General features: G+C 32.7%; 1 protein-coding gene across 1 annotated transcript in view; it reads left to right on the top strand.

Annotated features, from left to right (window-relative positions):
- The first annotated feature begins 1,553 nt into the window (after positions 1–1,553).
- LOC140664298 (uncharacterized) overlaps positions 1,554–22,741 on the top strand; it is a 133,768-nt gene continuing 112,580 nt past the window's right edge. Inside the window, exons 1-2 of the mRNA XM_072889313.1 lie at positions 1,554–3,515; positions 3,664–4,472. Of these exons, the coding sequence (XP_072745414.1) occupies positions 4,447–4,472 (26 nt within the window). The 5' untranslated portion in view covers positions 1,554–3,515; positions 3,664–4,446. The remainder of the gene's footprint in view (positions 3,516–3,663; positions 4,473–22,741) is intronic.

Raw genomic sequence — 22,741 nt, forward strand, 5'->3', positions numbered from 1 at the left:
TTTGAAAATGCATAATAATTTTCTTATCAAATAATCTATTATATTATGTGATTATATTATGATTATAAATAACTAAAATCGATAATTAATTGTATTTAATATGCATTTATTTATGCATACTTAATTTTAACTAATAACGTTAAAAGGTTTGAAATACTAATTAGCAATATAATGTGCGATTATTAAATAATATTGTCTTTCTTATATTTTACAAACATTGTAACAAAGTGTAGTAAGAAAAATTTATACGCTAATGAGAAAATATTTCACTAAAATTTTCCCTTTAATATTATGATATTGTTACAATTTATATATTATATTATTATAGTTGTTCCATTATCTTATTAAAAAATTACAAGTTATTACGTGCTCTTTACAGCATCAACATATTTTTTGCAAATAATGGTATTGTGTACATGAGACTCTTTCAGGATGCCATTACGCCAATTACGAAATTTCTTAGAGAATTTATCTTTTATAATTTGTTCAATATTGTGTATGTCGAGATATTCAATAATATACATATATGAATAAATTAAAATATTCTGTTATTTCCTTGCAGACTATCTTATATCTATCTCCGCAAGAGCTTTCTGTTCTAAAATGAAAATGTTGCAGTCTTTTGAGGGATCCAATATTGAAAAATAATGCGGATAAAGCTACTTTTTCCGAATTTTAGATCCTCGCAAACGTCAAAACGTCGCACTCGTTTGGGTTGAGCGTTCGAATGTACACGCATATAGCGATCCAATGACGACGACGACAAAGGGTACGTACAATTTTATAAAGCTTCGCGAGTACTTTTCGTGAAAAAATCGCGTTGGAACCGGTTACACCCGCTCACCTCACGCTCTCGCGCACAGCCTACTTTACTGTTTACGCGAGAACACGCGCAGGTATGTACACATGCATTTCTCTCACTCTGCTGTATTGTGCTGTAATAAAAATCGGTAGATCGACGCTCTAAAATTGCAAAAAGTAAGCCTAAACCAGAAGTATTTTAAAAAACAAGCTATAAGCGCAAGTTTATTTTTATTTTTATTAATTTATTTTTATTATTATTTTATTATTATTATATTTCTATTTTTGTACATACTATATATTTAATAAGACGAAATAGGAATTTTTAAATGTGATGACGTTTATAATTAATAAACTGATTTTTTTCTAGAGATGTAAAGGAATGAATCATATATTCTTCTACAATATTTTTATCAAGATAGTTTAAACCGTTTCGAAAAGAATTAATATCAATTGCACTCAATTTTTTATAAATGTATCTTTTATTTGACATTTATTTTGTGCACGCCATCAGTCTAAGAGTATAGTTTTAATTTTGCACTGTAATATAGCTTCTAAATTTTCCTTAGAATATATTCGAGATAAAATTTAACTCCGATTTGCGAGCTCACGTGCATGCTGTTTAAGTCGCGCGTGTTCGGAAATCTCTCGTTATCATTCGGTTTAATTCCGGATACAAGTTACGGGGGCGCCAGTTTGCGTGCTACGAGAGTGAACGCGACGAGGAACGGCGCGGAGCGCGGAGGCGGTCGGTCATCCAGTCGAGCCGCGACCGCCGAGCGGTGTATACGTTTCGTATTGTATCGCGTGCTCCGCGAGTCAGTGAGTGGGGTAGAGAAAGAAAAAAAGAGAGAGAGAGAGAGAGAGAGAGATAAAAAAATTTGTGGACAAAACTGATCACACGCGTGAGTGCATGTGAACGTTTCCTTCTCGATGCGAGAAACGAAATCGCGTCGTGGAAAGAGAGGCGACGGCGCACACGCTAACTCACCGGTCGAGAGCCAACGTCCACCCGCACGTGTACGTCGGGAATAAAACAGGTGGGGCGAATCGGAATCCCCGCGCGCCGTTACCAGTTACGAGTGCGTACGTGCGTACTTGGGGCTTGGAGCACACGCAAGGGTAAACATTTCCCCACCGTTCGCCGAATACTCAAAACATTCGCCGCGCGCGAGACGAGGTTTGTTTACAGACCGCAGTGGCGCCGCATTACCTTCTCCCCTCCCTTTCCTCTCTAGTGTTTTCTCTAGTCGAGGGGGAAGTCGCGTTGGGAACGTAAATACATACACGAAGACACGATGCAAAGTCGCACGGCGTCAAAGTTACCGCTTCGTTTTATCAATGGTGAAAACAATTCCGATTTCCGTGTTTAATATTTGGTAAATTGTATGCGAAAGAGAGAGAGAGAGAGAGAGAGAGAGAGAGAGAGAGAGAGAGAGAGAGAGAAAAGCGTCAAGTGGGATTTTCCGTTTGAGAGAAGCGCGCGTGTCGCTACTTGTCCCACGAAATTACATGCAGCGCGGGTCGCGTCGTCCCGGTCCCCCCCGGGCCCCATCTAAGTAACAGTACTTCCTCGCGCTCGGTGGAATAAGCCTCTTTCCGTGGAACGGGACCCACCGCGCGCTCTCCTCCGCGCGCGTGCGCGCGCGCGCGCGAGCGCCGCTCTCCTCTCGCTTCTCGCTGCGCGGCGAGCAACGTCTGTCTCCGTCTCACTCGCGTACCAGCCGTCCGGGCATTCGCCGTCTCGTGCTATCGCCTCCGAAGTAGTCTGGCCGGTCGGGCACGGGGGAGTGTGGTGAAACCAGTCCTCGCGTACGTACTCCTCTCTCAGCCGGAGTAGAGGAGGCTTACGGTCGTCTCTCTACTCGAACCAACCACCTTCCGCACCTGTGCGACTTGAGGATTTTCGGCAGCCGAACGATCGCGAGAGATCTGGATCGCATGACAAACAGCTGATAGATTTGTGAACACGTATGGAGTAAAATCCAGTTATTGAACATCGCCATATTTCAATTTTTTTTTCCGATTACTCGCGGGGATTTGTAAAAAAATTCACGAGACACAGGTGTCAGTTTACAATCAACCTTCCTTTGTGACTTTTTCGAGGAAGGGATTCTCCGTTATTCTTGTGAACGCGTTGATCAAATTACAGAAGAAATTACTAAGATTACGATAAGGGCTAAAGACTCGATAAATTGTGTTTAAAAATTTGCAGCAATCGACATCGACGGTATCTATTTCGTGCGCGCGTGTGTGTGCGTGCGTCTGGACTCTGGACGACCCGGCAGTTGTCGAACGTCTCCGGGCAAATTCGAAGGCGAGTGCAGAAAGAGAGGATCTTCGAAACGCATCGAAACAGGTAGCGGACCCGGCCCTGGCCCTCGCCCTCGCCCTCGCCCTCGCCCTCGCCCTCGCCCTGGCCCTCGTTTGCGTCTTTCGAGCGCGATGCTCGCGTCGGCGCGCGACTCCCGTATCTCGTCGACTTCCTTCGCCGCGTGCGCATCAGCGTTCGCACCAAACGAACGCGAGTGATGCACGAGGGGCGCGTGTGCGTGTGCGATCCCGAGTATTCGGACAAGTTGGCGGTTAATCTCTCGGCGAAAGACGAGCTGCATTTTAAAGAGGATCCTTCGAGACGGAAGAAAGTGAAGTTAGAGAAGAATTAAAGACAAAAGCGGCAATGCAGACATGCGATATTCGAAAAATCAAATTACGTAAGACTGTGCTTTAAGAATATAAAAAATCTAAAGATTATAAGTTGGAGAGATATATATATATATATATATATATATATATATATATATATATATATATATATATATATATATATATATATAATAATAATATACTGATGTGTTACAGGATTCGGGAAGCCTAAAACGCGCGTTTATATTCACGCAAGAATTTGGAAAAGCGTAGCGCGACGAGGAAGATAAAAAAGGTGCAAATATAAACTTTTGTAGAGTCAAACATCGACTAACGAGAATGAGAAAAGGTGAAGAAGGATAGAGGAAGACAGCTTGCGAGGCCTTTCGCCGCTCGCGACCTAAGTTTCTCGGTCGCCCGCGAGTCCCACTGATCTAATTCACGGTGTTCCTTTACGCCTCGTGGTGAAGGCGTCGATCATTTGCCAGCTGTCTCATGATCGTTTTAACAAGGAAGGAAGGAAGGAAGGAAGGAAGGATGGTACAAGGATATCGCCAATCTACGCGAGCATTCAAATAAATTGCCTAATTAAATCATCGATTCCGTTGTGACAGCTCAGAGAATTCTCGAAGGGGAAGATATCGAAGAGGGATTAAACTGTGTATCGATAATCTCTCGTTGTGAGAAAAGTAAGCGTCGCGAGTGTTACTTTTCGCGTGTGATTTAAGTGCGAGAATACCGTGATAAGATCCTTTTACGCGAGTGAAGTATATTAACTGTATAATTGTTTAGTTCGTTCGGACATATACGTTCGCGCAGTATTTTGCTTTTGCGGCCAATCATCGGAGCTCACACATTTCAACGGTGCGACGAATCTCCGTGGGATAGCAGTCGAGAGCGCAGCGAGGACAGAGAGAAAGAGAAAGAGAGAGAACGAAGAAGATACAGACGGAGAAGGAAGATCATCATTTGCAGCGAGAGATAAGGCACTCATCAAAAATGAAGACTACACAACGAGCTTTAAGGTAAGTCTTTCCCCTGCCGATTTATATAAAAATACTAAAAATAGTTGACGGTTGCTTTTGTCGTTTTCGCATCGTGTGCTTAGTGATAACAATACGTACGGGCGGCTATTTGTAATGAAGACCCGTTGTTCCGCCATAATGAGCCGCACGTGCCGATGAAAATGCCGAGAGAACTTGACTCGCGATTAGGTTCCGCTCTTGAACGAGCGCTTGAACTAGTTTTTCATTTAACACGCTATCTCAAGCGACATACTTTTTTTTGTTTGAAATCTTTCAAATTTCAAATCATGATTAGATGATATTACTTGCAAAAGACATTCAGAGTCACCTTTATTCAAAATAAATATATATACAGAGAAAAATGTAAAGTATATACTTACAAACATAAAATCATATATATAATCTAAAATTATCGTTTAATTTGACAGACTAGAAGAATAGACACATGATGTTTTAAATGGAAAGATACTTAGCAGTTTTGTCTAGTCTATTAAAGCATTATTTATATACACATTTTCTCGTTAATTAACAATCATGAATAATTTATCATGGGATTAGTGACGCCTCTCTCGTCTTCTGTCAACTTTGGAATTCGCTTTCGATGCTTATCATACACATGACTTGGAGCTTAACTAGGAGAGGCGGCACTGATAATTAACAAATTCAAGATGATTTGCAACCAATGTTGCATGCCTGCCAATCTTATTACGCGTGTATGTGATAAGGAATATAATAACGAATAGCGCTTCAAGAGTTTCATTTCGATAATTATTTATTTTCGTTAAAAGTAAACTAGTCACGTCGCAGTAATTGGCCGCCAATCAAAGTAATTGCGTACTGCTATATAGTTATAGTATAACACTCGCCAACGATTCACGACGCCTATGGAACTCATGTGCATTTACTTTTTGTTACCATATGTAGAACTTGTCTCTTTTTCTTTTTCTCATTGCACAGTTTATTTGAGTTAAGCATTTAAAATGATCGAAACATCGTCGGTTACTTCAGTCACTTTTATATTCTGGACGTTTATTTCGTCATATATCTCACCGTCGATCATTTCGTTCATTCCTCTTTTACATGACGACGCTATAGAGAGATATAAACGTCGATCGTTTATAAGATAAATATCGACGATAATCAAGAATGCAAGCTAATATTATGCAGTAAAGATGTCAATAATAATTTTGTATTTCTTGCAAGAAAAACATGATATATTTTACTATAACATGATGGAAAATATAGAAACAGATGTGTAATTAAAATAAAAGATTATTAGAAATTAATGAAGAAAATAATGTTATATACACATTTATATTTATGAGTATAAGGATTATACATAGCTTTCCATTTATAAATATTTATAAATCATCGAAAATTTCTAGAGAATAAATCGGATAATTTAATAGTTGCATATATTACATTGATTGTATAATATGTTACATAAGAAATTAGATATGTTACATGAAGATATATTTCACACTAATTATCTGAAAAAAGTATTTACTTTTTTGATGTGTTTAGAATTGACTCATATTATATTTGAGTGTTATTATCAAATATGATGGAATATTTAAAATTCTTAATACATGTGAATTTTAAGAGCTTTGACATTTTGCTTTCGGAGAAGCAAAATGTCAGTGACTTCGTCTTTCGTGGAAGAACCTGATTAAATCAATAAAATTTGTATATTTGAGATTTTCACGAAATCAGTATTCTTTATTTTTAAAATTTGGATTTTATTATTAAAGCTTTGATTCTTTATAAACATTGATAATAATTCTTTTATTTTATATTTATTTTATTTTATATATTTTATTTTATATATTTTATTTTATATATTTTATTTTATTTAAATCACATAATACTTTTTGAAAGAAAATTTTGTAACTCCAAAATTTTAAAGAAAATGATAAATTTCTGAAAAAAAATTTTAATCCATGAAAATTTGGAAAAAATCTTTATATTAGAATTGAAAATTATCGTCAAGATTTTTTTATTGCCGTTATTCCTTTATTTATTCGAATATCGTTAACTGCACAGGCAGAGATTCAGAGACTCTAAAACTCATTTGAAATAAATTAGAATTCTATCAATATCGATTCTAAAAATAATATGCTTTCTTGATACATGACAAAAGACTGACGAAAAAAATAATATTATTATGAAAAATATTTTTAACGAAAGTATTCTAGCTAGGTACATGTAAAATCGCCGTTTATTTACAATTTATGGTGTTGGTGATAAACGAACAGCTGTTGCAATCCCAAGACTATTATTGAACGTCGAGGAAATTCAATGCGGATTAAAGGGATTCAAATCAATGTAAACCTTGTGAGTTTAGATTCCAAACATTACAAATCTTTTTGTATTTGTGAAAGTGAAAATACAAAGAATATCAAATACGTATTTCTTGTATCTGTATTGCATCGAAAGTTTAATTCAGCGATAAGAAAAAGAAGAAAGAATTTTGTTGTATAATATTAAGATATTAGCAGGAATTAACGAGAATCGAACAATATGATTTTAAAATATTTGTCAAATATAAATCAATATTTTTGTTTGAATAATATTTATTGTCTATTATTTAACCGTTAAATTTTACAAAATATTTATAAAACAAAAGATAAAAAGAGTACGAATATCATAAAACTAATAATATCATAATTTATTTATTATTTTATTATTTGTTATTTTATTATATTATTATCTTATATTATTCATTATTAATCACATGCAGTAGAATCAATATAACAAAATTATATAATATGTAATAAATAAAACATATAACATTATTTTCTGTATGATTATTAAAAATTATTTTCTAATAGATATTTTTTTCTTAAAGCTTTTAAAGCTAGTAATTTTCTTTCGATGTAAACTTTGTGATTTATCGCCAATTTTGATTCGAACTCTCGATGAGATTTACTAGATACGATTTAGACGAAAAGTAGCGATCAAGGATTATTGGACCGTGAACTCTCTCTCAGAAATACGATACGACAAACACCGCGCGCGCTGCGGGCCAGGTATATGTATAGGTATATGTAAATGTCACGCTTGGCGCTTCGCTGTCGGCGGCTTTGCATTGAAAATGTCAGGTGGCGGATGACGACTCGACTTCGGCTTCAGTTCAGCTCGATTGTTCTCGTTTGACTCGCGGCTGCAACACGCGGGACACCTGCATGGCAAATTGAAATGCTAATTTGAAAGATGGTATATACGCACGCGCATGATGGCCGGCCACCCCTGTAGTTTTCTCTCGTCGAACAAAAATTCTGTCTGTATTTTTTGTATATATATATTATATATTAAATAGATATTTACACGCGCGAAAGAAATAAAGAGAGAGAGAGAGAGAGAGAGAGAGAGGGAGAGAGAAAAAGGAGGAGAAAGAACAAAAGAAGATTCGCCAGATAGACTGTCACTATGATTGTTAATATCAGAAAAGCTGCGTGGGTTTGCATCAGTTGCATCGGGATCATTGGAAAATCTGTATCAAACAAATCTGCTCGTTGTATTGTTTCTTTCGTAACATTTGCGTAACGCTACATTTGTTTACAGCTGATATTCCGAACAAAGCTATTAAATAAATTGGGTTATTGAAAAAATCCTAATGTCTATAATTTTAATTTTAATTTTTTTTCTTTTAAACATTTTAAAACATGCGCGCTATGATGTTTGATGGATTTTACGACATATATTAAAAATACAATCACATTATTTATAGTATTTTTATTATATTTGATATATGACATAGAATATGTAACTTTATATATCACTTAAAACAAAAAATTAAAATTAAAAAAAAAATTTTTAAACGTTAATTTTATATTTATGAAAAGTAGTAATTATACAATCAGATGACAGATAAAGAAGTTTATTTTCTTTAACATTTCTTCAAAAATAATTTACTTTTTTATATGATATTTATTTAATTTTTATATAAATACATCTTACAAAATAGTAACAATAATCGGCGAACAAAAGTCGCAATGTTTTATTTTGAATTGGAAAATGATATGTTAATATGGCTAATTCAACGGCAAGACTTCATCAATAAGAAATAGAAAGCAAGAAAAATGTTGGATAAGAATGACAAGCGTAGATAGTAATAATTAATCAACGAAGCTCAAAAAGCGTTGTTGAAAAAAATAACAAGTCTTAATTGTGTCGTGAAAAAATTTTCGCAGTTTTTTATTTCTATTTGTGCATAATGGATTATTTTTCTGCAAAACTCACTCTTTCCATTATAATTTTTTTATCGTGATTCTATTTTTCCGGAAAAAAATAAAATCAACTTCGGAAAACTCGACAATGCTTCCGGGAACAACATTCGTAAAAAAATGTGAGCTTATTTCAAAGTTCTTGATTAATGTAGCGAGAATCTATTTTTTATTCATGTATGCAGAATTTTTGAATTGAGGGATAAACTACTGCCCAACAAATTTTTTTTTCATCTGTTCTGTAAATTATCCGGAAAACCTTTTAAAAAATACACGATAATATAAACTAGTATTGATATTAACTTGCGTTATAAATTACTTGTAGAAATCTTTAGTAAGATGTCGACAAAATATTCGTGCACAAAAGATATTCCAAGGAATTCTCTGACAGTAAAAACTTATCAGCGGATAGTGTTGACAACTGCTACAAATTGTTTTCCGTATGTGAACAGCAATCTTTGATATGTAATACATAAATCAATGGATATATTTTTCTGCTTTATTTTTCTTACGATAGAAAATATTTTACATGTTCTACGTTTTATGAACATTTTTTCGAACATTAGCATTAGTAAGATAACGTGTCAGTGTCTATTTTTGAAAATGTTTATTATATATTTGCCATTTTAACATAAAGTATAATAATAATTGTATTTGATAATCATAGGTTATTTAAATTGAGTAGTTAAACTAATATTAATGTATTGCAAGAATTAATCAATTGTCAACTTATTTATTGATATTAATATGATTTTAAGGATAACATGAAAATTATATTAGGCGGTACAGGAACAAATAAAGTAATATGTTTATCGCGTTATTAAACCAATATTAACTTTGTTCCTCATAATTATCGGAAAACAGATACAATTAAATTTGAATTGTAAGTATTGTTGATATTTATGTATATACTAATTGTGTGTATACTATTTATGTATAATACTCATTTTAATGCTAAACATAACATACAAGTGCTTTAAAGATTGATATACATATATACATGTTTATTTTGGCAATATATTTTCCAAATATAAACAGCATTACTTCTCCTTTCTTAAAAGCAACAATTGCTTTATATATATATATAATTTGCTTCATATAATTATTACATAGTCTCTTATAAATGTTTTATTTTATAAAGTAATTGTATAGTTTAACTTTGAATTAATATGTATTAAAATTTTTAGATTTAATTAAACAATAAAAAATTAAATTAAGTTAATATAAATAATTAGTTATTTAAGTGTAATTTGAGAGAGAGAGAGAGAGGATATATTCAATATATATTAAAATTTAAATTATAAAATGCTTATCTAGTTTTTATTTGAATGAGAATATTAATTTTTAAGATTGGGTATGCTTTTTCTTGGCTACATAATTTCGTTTCTCGCGCTTTGCATAAAATTGCGATGTTCTCTCTTGTCGCGGTGTTTTTAACGAACAGGAGACGATAACGTCTAATTAAGCGGTCGTTCCTAATTAACGCGGGAATCGGCAGGCTATTGTGGGATCGATTGCGAGATATAAAGAGTACACGTTGCGCGATAACTTTCTTTTCTCATTTCGAGAAAAAAATTGTCTTCTAGAAGTTGCTATAAATAGAAGCTCCTTTGCTTTTGTCGTTCGCGCTTGCGTGCGCAACCATATAATTAAACCATTTCAATTAAGATCAGTTGGCTATTGTACCTTTTCAGAAAGATCGAGAAAGATTTTCCATCGAATCAGGATCTAAGAAAATGCTATACAATTAATTACAGAAAGTTGTAATCATTGTTGCCAGGAGTACACGAAAAGATTGCACTATTTTCTCTTTGCGGTATTTAGTTTTGTAACTTTTGCCATTTATCCATTCTTTGTAATAAAAAGTTAATGAAATACTAGTAATGACAATTACTTGGGCAGTCTTGACATTTTTAATGTTGATACGAGTGATATTTTATTATCTACATAGTTGAATTTTAATCTTGAAAGTATTAATTCATATTTTTAAAATATTTTAGTTTTAATATTTCTTTTAAATTAAATAGCATTTGAAGCTATGCGGGAGGGGGAGGAGGTCATTTCACATTTTTTGCAACTTTAAGACAGCATAGCTTCTTTAAAATCAATTTTAGTGCTTCGGTTATTAAAGATAAAATTGTTAGAACTCTTTGGGAAAGTTTAATAAATTTTTCAAATTTTTAATAATGAAAGGTCAGTTTCATAAGAGTTCATTTCATTGTCAGATATCTTTTTGGGTCAGATAAATTACAGTAGCAGTGTATAATGCAGAAATCAATTGAGTTAAACTTTGTTAATTATTGGGTGATGAGCATAAATTGTGTATGTATATCTCTTTGAATTTCTGTAAATGATTGTAGATGCATGTTTCGATGTATACTCAAATTAATAATAGGTTTAAAACTATAATAAAGAGAAATAAAACGAACAATATTATATCAGAGTGTCTACTCCTGGAAAAACATGAAAAACTGGGAATATTCATTTTTTTGTATCTGGAAAAATCAGGGAAGTCTGATGGAATTTTATTATATTTTGGGATTCAGAGAATTTTTTCGAAAATTTTTGATAATTTTTATCTTGTAAACAGTCAGCCGTGTGTGTGTGAAACTGGCATCTCACTTCGTGGAAACTCATTAATTGTTGAGAGTTTTGGCTTTATTTTTAATAAATTATTTTTTGTAGAGTTCTTGATAAAATTAAACAAATAGTTCTCTCTATTAAATAAAAAAAATGGCTTTATACTTTGTAAATATTCTTTTTACTTGGAATTTTTGACAATTTTCAACAAAAATACCTGGAAAATCAGGGAATTTTCAGAGAATTTTTTTATAAGATTTGAGTAGACACCCTGTATATGTACAAACAAAATTAATTTACGGATATACAATATAAATAGCATTATATAATATATTCTGTTTTTCATTTTTCATAAATTTTTCATAAATTTTAATTCATAATTTTTATTAATAATATCGTTCCTTCTTGCAAATTTGTAATGTTTAATATCATCTTAATAATTATAAACCTCAGTTTTTATAAAAAAAATATGTTTTTGTAATTGAATTAAATTATAAATTTGGTTTTTCATTGCATTAGCTTAAAATTTTTTATTTTTAATTATTTACTACTCAGCAATATTTACAATAAAAAAATTGAACTGTAAATTATTTAAGGAATTGGTTATTAAAAAGAAAGAAATACAAGTTTCTAGAACATGCTGTATTTATGCATGGACATTATGAATAAACGAAATCGAGTGATTGTATATTAAATTTTTTTTTTTATTACAAAATTGTTGATGCATCTAACTATATAATAGTGATTACGTTAATACATTAAAAATGTTACAAATAATTAATTGAAGTCTTTACTTTCATATTGGCTCGTATCTTTTTATTAGTTGCGCAAAGAAACATTATTTCACACAGCCGATAAATGTATCGATCGCGCATATAAAGTCTAAATAAAAGAAGAAATGCATACGCCATTATTTATCGAGCTAGACTTTGAACTCGGCAATATCAGTAGGATGCAGGATAGATGTTGAAAACACGTGCGCTTGAACGATAACATTGTTTTCACACATCGCATTTAAAATCGCACGCAGTCTTAACCTTTATCTGTGAACGAATTAGTACCTGAATCATGAGTGACTCATGTACTTTTCGACGGAATACCTGTTGGCAAAAAACTCACGTACGATGAGTTCCGTGTTCGCACGAAATCTACGACTTTACCGCTGAGCGTTTAAACACTATCGTGTTGCTACACAGGCTCCTTCATCCGTTTATCTTTCTCGCGCACGTCTCGTGCAGTGGTGACTCGAGCTTCATTGCTACACGAGAAATTTTATCTATTTAATGGTCAGACAGAGCGAAGAAAAAAATAGCTCGATATGAATTTTAAATGTTGCTGCTACTACTTTTTTCTCCTCGCGCGGAAACTCTCTCTTGGCGACGTGAACGAATGTCTTATTTTTTTTGAATTTAAGAACTAATTCAAGAAGTAAATTTGAATTTAAGGAACTAAAGGCAATTTTTAGGTGTTAATTTTATGTTATTTTGCCTGAATATATTTGCAAATATTTAAATTATACTTAAATTGAAAATAAAAATGTAGATCTGAAACATTATTTCTGCGCGCATTAAAAAAATAATATATCGCATTATGAAAATTTATTTTATTGCATTTGTTTTTTTTTTTTTCGAGCAAATTTATACTTGAAAGCTTTTTTATGCAATTTAATATTACACGGATTTTGAACTATTAAAATCTAATTTCTGGAAAATTTATCTTGGATCTGAACATGGAGATAGTGATTTTTTTTTTATTTTTCCCAAAGGGCATTGATGAATAATGAACAGTACGACGAGATTCGGTGCTTCGTCGAGTTGAAAATGCGGGAGAAATGGTTGCGTGCAGACAAAACACTAGTGAAAAATCGAGAATGACTTTTAAAGAATTTAAGGAAGCTAATTCATGAAATATTTTCGACTCACGTAATTTCGAGTAAGAATAAAAATTTTGGAAACACAAACATAAAAATATATTCATATATAGCAATATAATTTATCATTAATTGAAATATTTATTTATTTTCTCTTTTAAAACCCAATTTGTGCTAAATCTCACATTAAATTTTAGTTTTTATTAATTTTGTTTTAATTAATGTTGAAATTTGTTATTTTTCTTGATATATAGTTTTGCATTTGTTTAAAATTGGAGCATTATGATTATTTTATCCAAGAATAGAATATTATTGATTTAATCGTCATATATAATTAAATATACCGTGTGTACATAGAGCATTTTCCTGGAGAACGAACTTGCGTTATGATACATCCGGGTATGCATATCTCGATCTTGTCGGTCATTCTATGCCACAATGCCGTAAAACAATCGATCGCTCGATAGTTCCGGCTCGCCTTGTATGTACACTTCATAATTCTGCGTATGCAACGATGCGTATACCAATGTTGATACATTTTGACTCGTGATTCGGAATAAAACAACGTAGAATGCAACAGCGTAATTATATGTTCCAAATACAGAACACACGATATCATTTAATTTCTAGTATTAAAAATATTTGTACCTATAATAATTATAGAATTATCTGATGCAAATAAATATATGCAAGTATAAAGATAGAATCATATAAAATTACTTGAGAAAATTTATGCTAGGATTCTGCAGAATTTTTCTTTAGAATAAACCATTACTATACAAAAAAAAAAAAAAAATAAATAATTGAAGATCCGCTCTTGTAGGTCAAGGAAATATGTGATTTTTACGATGCCTTGTTTATATTGCATTCCTGAACGGCATGACTGAGCGAGTTGCAATGATACAACCAAGCGGATTTTGTTAAGCGTTTAGAGGGATTCGTAAAACGTATATATATATATATATATATATATATATATATATACGTGACGATATGGCGATGGCGATATGCTTGCACGGGCCTATCGGCGATTCGATTGCCGGATCAGCCTTGACATACTCGTAGTCCCGCATAACAACAAAACGTTACGTGGTTGACCGGTGTCGCGATTGTTCGAGCGATCGTGCGACGATTTAACGCTCTTTCGAATCCGGAAATCTCAACTTTATCTTTGGCGAACGTGTCTGCCCGATTAAATTCGAAAAATTTAAAATTATCTTATAAACGTCTTTATCATTAAAAAAATTTCTTAGATTATAAAATGAAAATATTTTTATTTTTTTCCAAAAGTAATTTTTTATTATGTACAATAATTAGCCAGCCAAGATTAATGCAAATATCTCTTAATTTATTTAATAGAAATTTTTTATAATTGATGTAATTGGAATTAATGCTTTAATATACGAAGTACTCTTCGAGAAGTGACGATATTTTACAATTTTTTATTATCGCGCGTATATAATTAAGTTTTATATTTTCTTTAAACTGCAATTGCTTTATTATCTAAGTAATAAACTTTTTTATTATTTTTATTCGCCCTTGATTATATGAGGCATTGAAGTATCGTATTATATATTTAGAAAATATGAAGGACAATACAAAAACTTGATTCGGTGCAATCAACGACATTGATCGGTGTATAATTTATCATCACTTTCATCACATATATGTTGCAGTGGCATTAAAATCCGTGACGGTGCATTCGCGATCGGTAATTACTTCATGTAACAAATTATTTTTCGGACAGGATAAATCTCTCTGTTATCGTGATTAACCCTAGGTCACACATTTTTTTGCTCTGTTCTTGGTGAGTTCTGCTTTGTGTTCATATATGAGTCATAATACTTATTGTTACTGTTTTAGTTATGTCAATGTGTTTGAAAAAAAAATCTATGAAAATTTGTATATATTCCTTCTCTAAATTTAGATAAAGACGGAAGAAAATTGTAAAATATCATCGTCACTTCTCGATGAGTACTTTGTATATTGAAGCATTAATTCCAATTACATCAATTACAAAAAATTTCTATTAAATAAATTAAGAGATATTTGCATTAATCTTGGCCGGCTAATTATTATACATAATAACAAATTAATTTTAGAAAAAAATAAAAATATTTTCATTTTATAATCTAAGAAATTTTTTAAATGATAAAGACGGAACTTCACGCAAAACTCTGTCTTTCCTTCTATATAAAATAAAAAAAATATGTATACACTTCCATTAGCTAATACCTTCGTCGCTCGGAATACAATTCAGCGAACCATAACGATGTACCTGACTTTGATCGTTCGAATGCATGACGTTGCGATCCGCACAACACCTTATATCGCACTACATTATCGCTTTGGACTTGCATATAGGATGAATACGATGTATACAAGTACGGAGTAACTTTATACCGAATTGCTAAGCGAAAGAAACGAGCCATTCGCGTAACGCGAATAAAATGCTCGAAACTCACAATAGCATGCTCTGAAAATAATAAAAAAGATGGAGTTTCAAATTGAATTTCTTAATTTCGTGACAAGAATGAATGTCGCCGAAAATGTAACAGTCATTACATTTTCAATTTTTGGAAAAAAGTTTGTTTTTAATTTACAAGATACATATACACACACTACCATATAGTATTTATAAAACCGATCCTGAGAATAAAAGCGTTGAAGATATGTCTAAAAATAATTTCGTGTCGTATTGTTTTACACGGAGAGACAGGATGCAGTTGCATAGGAATTGCAACGCATTACGTTTGCCATGTATTTGAGATGTGCTTATTTGCGTCATAACGAGCGAATTTTTAATCGTTACGAGTCTTCGAGCATGAATTTTTTATAAGATGCTCCTCACATGTATAGGATGCGAGTGTTTTTACTTTTTCTTTTTTTTTTCTCCGACGAAGAGACGCGGGGCTTCCCATAATCTGCATATCGAATGTCTTCTATCCGGCACGTGCGAAAAGGTCTAGACGATAGGGTTACGCACGCTCGCGACTTTGCGCATACTCTCGCTTTATTCCGGACAAGAATCGCATATGTGCCGGAAACTACGTATATCCGTGTCACGACTCTGACAGCGATCCACGAATCGATACGAACGTCAGCATTAACATTACACGGGATGCACGTAAAAAGGAATCATGTTAATGAAACTTATATCCGAAACAATTTTCGGTTAATTTACTCTCTAGCAAAATCGATACATCAACTTCAAGTACCTTTAATATGTATATGAGAGAGAATAAATTGAAATAAATATTGTATAAATTTATAAAATAATAGCATAAGTTTTTTATAAATTATAAAAAAAATTGCATAATTTTTATAATTCTCTAGGTTATTATTTTTCTAGCTACTATTATTATTTTTATTTAATATTACGAAAATACAAGCGAAAAACAAGAAATAAAATCCAATAAATAATTTTTAATCCACTTAGGATATATAACATCATTTATAAAAAAAGATGACGTGAAAAATATACGTTATTAATCATGGATTAAACACAAATAAGTATGTTATTATATAATTTTGTTTGTTATTATAAGTCTATTATTAGAAAATATTTAAATAATTTAAATTTATTTGAAAAAGTTGTTTATATATCACAGGTAAATTATGTCTGCGGCCTACATTTTATTGTTTTATTATGTTTTATTATATAAGTTATCATTATTACTCGCTCATTGCGTGTACTGTTAATTGCTTTTGGATGTATTTTAAATGTAACCTCTTCTCTTTCGTCTAGCTGTTAGGTGTATTAATGATGAACATAATGAGAAATATATGAAGTCAACATTCCAAAATTAGTCAACGCCTTGCCTATTCAGCAACCAAAAATATACGACTGATGTTCACATACACATCAGTTAATTTGAAGCTTAATAGTCAGGGACGGATAATGTCTTACGGGCTTGAAATTTAATTCTTATCAGTTTCCATATCTCTTTAGGTCACTCTTATTAATGAAATAAGATAATCATCGGAAACAGACTTAGAATTTATATATATATATATATATATATATGGGAGATTTTCCCTGAGTATCTTACTGTAATTTAAAGAATACTTGCGGTACATCGCTATTTTGTTTCACGCGACTCGTCGCATGCAACGCACGTTGTAAGTTGTAACGCGATCGCGTGTCGTTTCGCGTGCCGATTTTATTTCCGTGTAAACGAAATATTGCGTTCTGTGCACGGCTGCCAATCTGCATGCGATTGTCTCGCTAGTTTCGTCGAAATGTATTCTTATTCCCTACGGGAGACACGCACACACATACACAGAGATGCGAAACGAAACGAGATCCCGTTGCTTTTCTCATCGAGAGGATTCGATGCGTATTGCGAGGCAGAAACTTGAAACCGCCGATCGATTCGCCGCCACTCGTCCCGATATACCTTGTTTAGAGTTTCCAGCGTGGTAGTACATAATTACTGGCGAGATCGCGAAACCGGCGAGAGGCGGCTTCTTCCACGAGTCGGACTTTTGTCCGAAGCCGGTCAGGGCTGTACGTCGGCCAGAGCCGTTTTCAAACATTGGAGTGCCCCGTTAACAAGGTCTGATTTCGATAAACATTACTTATAAATACTACCATGTGATTTGTATCGTTCGGACAAAAACAATTCAGCATTGGAAAATTAAAGATATCAAGTACATCAGTTTAATGAATATCTAATGGGAAAGATGTATAAGGATAGAAAGAAGTATAAATTTCTAAAAATTTAATTAAATTAAATTTGAAATTTGATTTTACTTATATAAATCTTGATCAAAGTTATCTTTAAAATTATTTTACCTAATTTTTAATTTTAATTTTAATTTGATCTAGTTTAATTTTTAACTCTATTTACTTTTAAACGTGTTGCCTGTCTAAAAACTGAAGTAAAATTTGAAAAAATATATTGGAATCATATATTTCTACAAAAATCGATTCGTTCTCTTGAGTTGTGGCCCATCTTGTCTATATGGTTATGATGTCCCTGATGTCCGGTGAGTAAGAAGATTAGGGGGCTTGGAGCAAGCCAACCAGCGGGTTTTCGGCGAGATCAATCGCGAAAGGTTTCTCGCTCTTTACATTTTTTTTCTCCTCGAAAGGTTTCTCTTCTCCGCCTCGTTTCAATCTACCTGGAACTTTATATACGCGCGAATCCATAGGCCGTGTCAAAGTCGCGCGCGTTAGCCGACAAACCGACTTGTTATGGCTCGCTTCATCTTGATACTTTGTGTTCCAACAACAAACCGCAACGACGAGTCAATTAAGCGTCCTCGATATCTACATCAACCGAGATGTAACGTCAGAATCGAGGATGGTGCGAGAAAATGAATAAATTTTCAGATAAAGTCTATTTACTTCAGAACGTTAATAAACCTTCACGCGTGCTCGCAAGTCTACAAAATTATAGGAAAATGGAAAAAAAAAAATTATGCCAATTTTTGAGTTTACTACGGCAAAATCGTGAGAATAGTTGAAATGTCTCAAACCTCCCAAACAAATTTCTGGTCACTAGTCTACATTTTGATTAATGCTGTATCATACCGATCGTATTGATAGAAATCTCTGATCAGTTATTGCGATAAGAAAGTTTTTTTATTTCACATGTATAAAAATTATTTTTTCGGTTATAGTAAAAATTATCAAGATAGAAAAAACGACCTTTTCTCTCTCTCTCTCTGTATCAATCACAATTTCAATCAGACTTATAACGAGTTTGATATATAAATTCACGTAAAAATAGCTTTTGCCAATCAGTAGAGCAAGTTTTAAATTAATAGAATTTAATTATATCTGTATGTTGAGTGTTTTCCAATTGAATGTTGCCTGATTGAATGTTGAAATATTTTTACAATAAGTCAAAGTAAATTTTCGATTACTAGATTTCTCATTTATTGTCACTTTTATTATTCTTATTTCTATATTTTTATTTGTAGTAACGATTCTTAAATTCTTGCAATTTTTTTTCAGATCTTACAAACGTGTAACAATAAAAATGACTTTATTGTTACACACACTACATGATAATATTTCATAGAAAACATTTCGTAGTAAAAAGAATTTGTGTGTGTTAAGAATGGACGAACTAGAGTTATCGTTAGACGCAATAAAGATTGTTTTGCAATGACATGATAATCGTAGCTATGAATTTTTCTTGCAAAAGTTAACGATGATGATTAACTCAAATACACGCGATTTCACGTGAACGTTAATGCAAAATCGCGCGAAGAAATTTCGCAGTTTGCACGCGAATCGACGCGGCGAGACCTTTCGTCTTCGAAATTTCCTTCCATTGCGAGTGTCTTTCACACGCTTCTGGCTCCCACCGACGGATTCTTCTTTTCGTGTCTCTGCTTGCCCGTTTCTCTCTCTCTCTCTCTCTCTCTCTCTCTCTCTCTCTCTCTCTCTCTCTTTCTCTCTTTCTCTTGAGTAAAAACAACGATCGTGATCGACGTCCCATCGACCAGCAGAAAGCATGAGATAAAGAAAAACGAAAAAGTAGAAAACGACCCCCCCGAAGGCAACGTATGTTGTTTCTCTCCGATCCTCAACTCCTCTCTCTTCTTTGCTTTTCCTATTCCCTTCGCCACCCTGTTGAAGGGAAGAGACTTTTGCGAAGATCATCTACAATTTAAATACGTAGATTCTCCGTACACGCTTTTGCGTACTTACCTGCGCGAACTTCTTCGTATCTTTTCTTCCTCTTCCTCTTCTGCTACATCTTGCTTCGTTTATGCGAAAAATTTGATGCAAATTTATTCATGCGTCGTCTATTAAACTGGTGCTTCCCCCGCATAGTTTCTCTGCCAGTGTGTGTGCAGAACTCTCTTGATATTATTAGAAAAACTTAACTTTTCTGTTTTTTTTTTTTTTTGAGATATAAAACGCGTTACGATGAGTTAATACTTATCGATAAGTTGAATGATCGGATATTACGAAAGAAGAGGAGATCTCGAAGTGTTATTTAAATAATGTTAGAGATTTACTTCTTTTCAAAAAAGTTATTGCAAGCAAATGGTGTATTGATGTTGAATGAGTAATAGATTATCCTTTCTTTATTTTTTATATATAATCGAGGAAATGGATGATTGAAACACTGAAATTGGCTTCCAATGACATGATACGCAGGAAAAAAAAAAGAGTTCGTATATATGCTCGCATAGAAACGAAATGAGTTTCTCTGTTCATGTTCGATCGATCATTTCTCTGTCTGTAAGAAAATAGCACTGTCTAGAAGCTGCCAGTAGGAATGATAAGAATCGATCGGCGAAAAATAAATTGCTCAGAGAGATACACAGTAAATAAGTTATTCAACATTTATTACTTTATTACTGACGTTACACACATACACACACACACACACACACACATTAAATATAAGTTTGATCTTTGTGAAGTATATAAAATAGCGTAAATAAATATAATATCTTAAATAAAACTTTTGAATTATCGTTTATGTGCGCAGAAGGTATAATAATATTTACGTGGTTATAATATTTTTCGCGATATTTCCCAAAATAGATATATTTCTGTTAATTTCCTTAATATCTGGATATAAATTTTATTATTATTATTGAAATATATATTCAAGAAATAGTTAAAAGCATCAAATTTGTCACAATTTTACACGAAATATTTATGACCGCTATTTTTGCACGCCGTTTCTGTTATCGCCGAAGAAATCTTTCAATCCAGAGCCTCGTATAAAAAAATTCACCACGCATTAAAGACGTCATGTCGCGAAATGCTTTTCTCATTTTCTCATTTCTTACGTATGAACCTTCTCTTCCATATAATTCCCGACAGATTATATTTCGAGAAAACAACAGGAGCAATAGGATCCCGTTGTTATTGCTGCTCAACGGAGTAGAAGGTCAATCTTAATGAGGACCCGTGGCCGTAGTGCACGTAAAAGTGATATACAGCCAAGAGGAATTGCTTTTAATTGCTCTTCGGCGGCGGTTGCCTCCTTTCCTCTTCTTCCGACTTTATTTTCGAATCTCTCATTCGCTCGGTCGTTTCGCACCAATTAAATTCTCATATCGAAAGCCATCTCCTTGAAGGAAAAAAAAATGTTTCTCGCATTTGTATACAAGATGTCCTCGCACGCAGTTCGTGACATATCTATCTAGAATTGATTTTCCTTCGACTCAGATTTTGCGATAAATCGTCATTTATCATAAATGTTTAATTTTTCACATGAAATATTTTTATTATTAAATCTGTAAAATGTAAGACTGTAAGATGTAAGGTTCGATTAATTCTATTTGGAATTAATTGTTTAAAGAACAGCTGTTCTTATATGTTTAATAGTAAACTATTACTATTGTATACATAATAATAACAATTAAAAATTAAATATGTTAATGTTTTACGTATATTCATTCCTGCAACCGAATATTTTGTAATATGTATGTGTATTGATTTTCCTCTTGAATTCTTCAGTCAGAACATGTATACCTTTTTCCATCGACGTAAATCGGAGTTGCTGTAGTCATTCATTATTACACATCGAAATTCATTACTTTGTATTTCTTTCCTTGTAAACCGCTCTTTTCTTTGATTTCGCCTTTAGTTTGCTCAGAAAACATTGAATTAGTTTGTACGACATTTTGTACAACTTCTTTTATTGGTGTTTCTTAAAATATTTAATTTTATTTAACTTTTTTGTTTTGCAAATTTAGCATCATTAAATAAAATGTGTTTTTTTGCTTATACTAAATATGAAATGCATTCTCTTGTATTATATACTCTAAAATAGTATTTTATTTAAAAAAAATAAAAATACAAAAAATTTAAAATTTAGATTTTTATTTATTTATTGAATCCATCGCGTTTTGTGGAAAAAGTTGTATTAAATGTTGATAGTAAAAAGCTTGGTAAAAAGATTAAACAATGTATTCGCGCATGCCGATGTGTTATCTCTCTTTTGAAACTATCTCCTCTTCAACTAGCACCGTATTACAACATGTACTTTGCATTGTTCGATAACGCAATACAGATGCGTTCAGTATACGATCTTCCGCTTCCTTCTAGTTACAACAGAGCCTCCAATGTGAGTCGCGTATTTTTCACATTTTCTTATGCTTGTCCCTTGCTTTTTTCCCCCGTTTTAAATCGACGGGACACGAGCGTGTCAATCGATTATCGCACTCGCAACGGTGACTATGCAGGTGTCGTGATTGATCAAAGCTGCACAGGATGCATCAGTGGAGTAAGAAGTTCCCAACGAGCGGCCCCTGTTGCACCTTTGTGATATAATATTTTTACGTTATTCGCGCGTTCAATTGCCTGTCGACGGATATGTCAAAGTTCTTTCTAGCTCTTTAGGATTGATAAAAATGAAAGTCCTACATGCTATATAATAGACTACAATTTCGTGCGCTGGATTTTATTTTTATTTTTCTTAATACTATTTTAGAATAATATAATACTCTAAATGGTAATGTATTCCATATTTATGTAGTTGCAAAGAACACATTTATGTAATGATACTAAATTTGCAAAACGAAAGAGTTAAGTAAAATTGAAAATATAAAAATAAAATTTAGAAAAAAATTATAAAATTATAAAACGCATAAACAATATAAGAAATTAT

This window comes from Anoplolepis gracilipes, chromosome 3 (assembly GCF_047496725.1).
Source record: "Anoplolepis gracilipes chromosome 3, ASM4749672v1, whole genome shotgun sequence".
Classification (NCBI taxonomy): domain Eukaryota; kingdom Metazoa; phylum Arthropoda; class Insecta; order Hymenoptera; family Formicidae; genus Anoplolepis; species Anoplolepis gracilipes.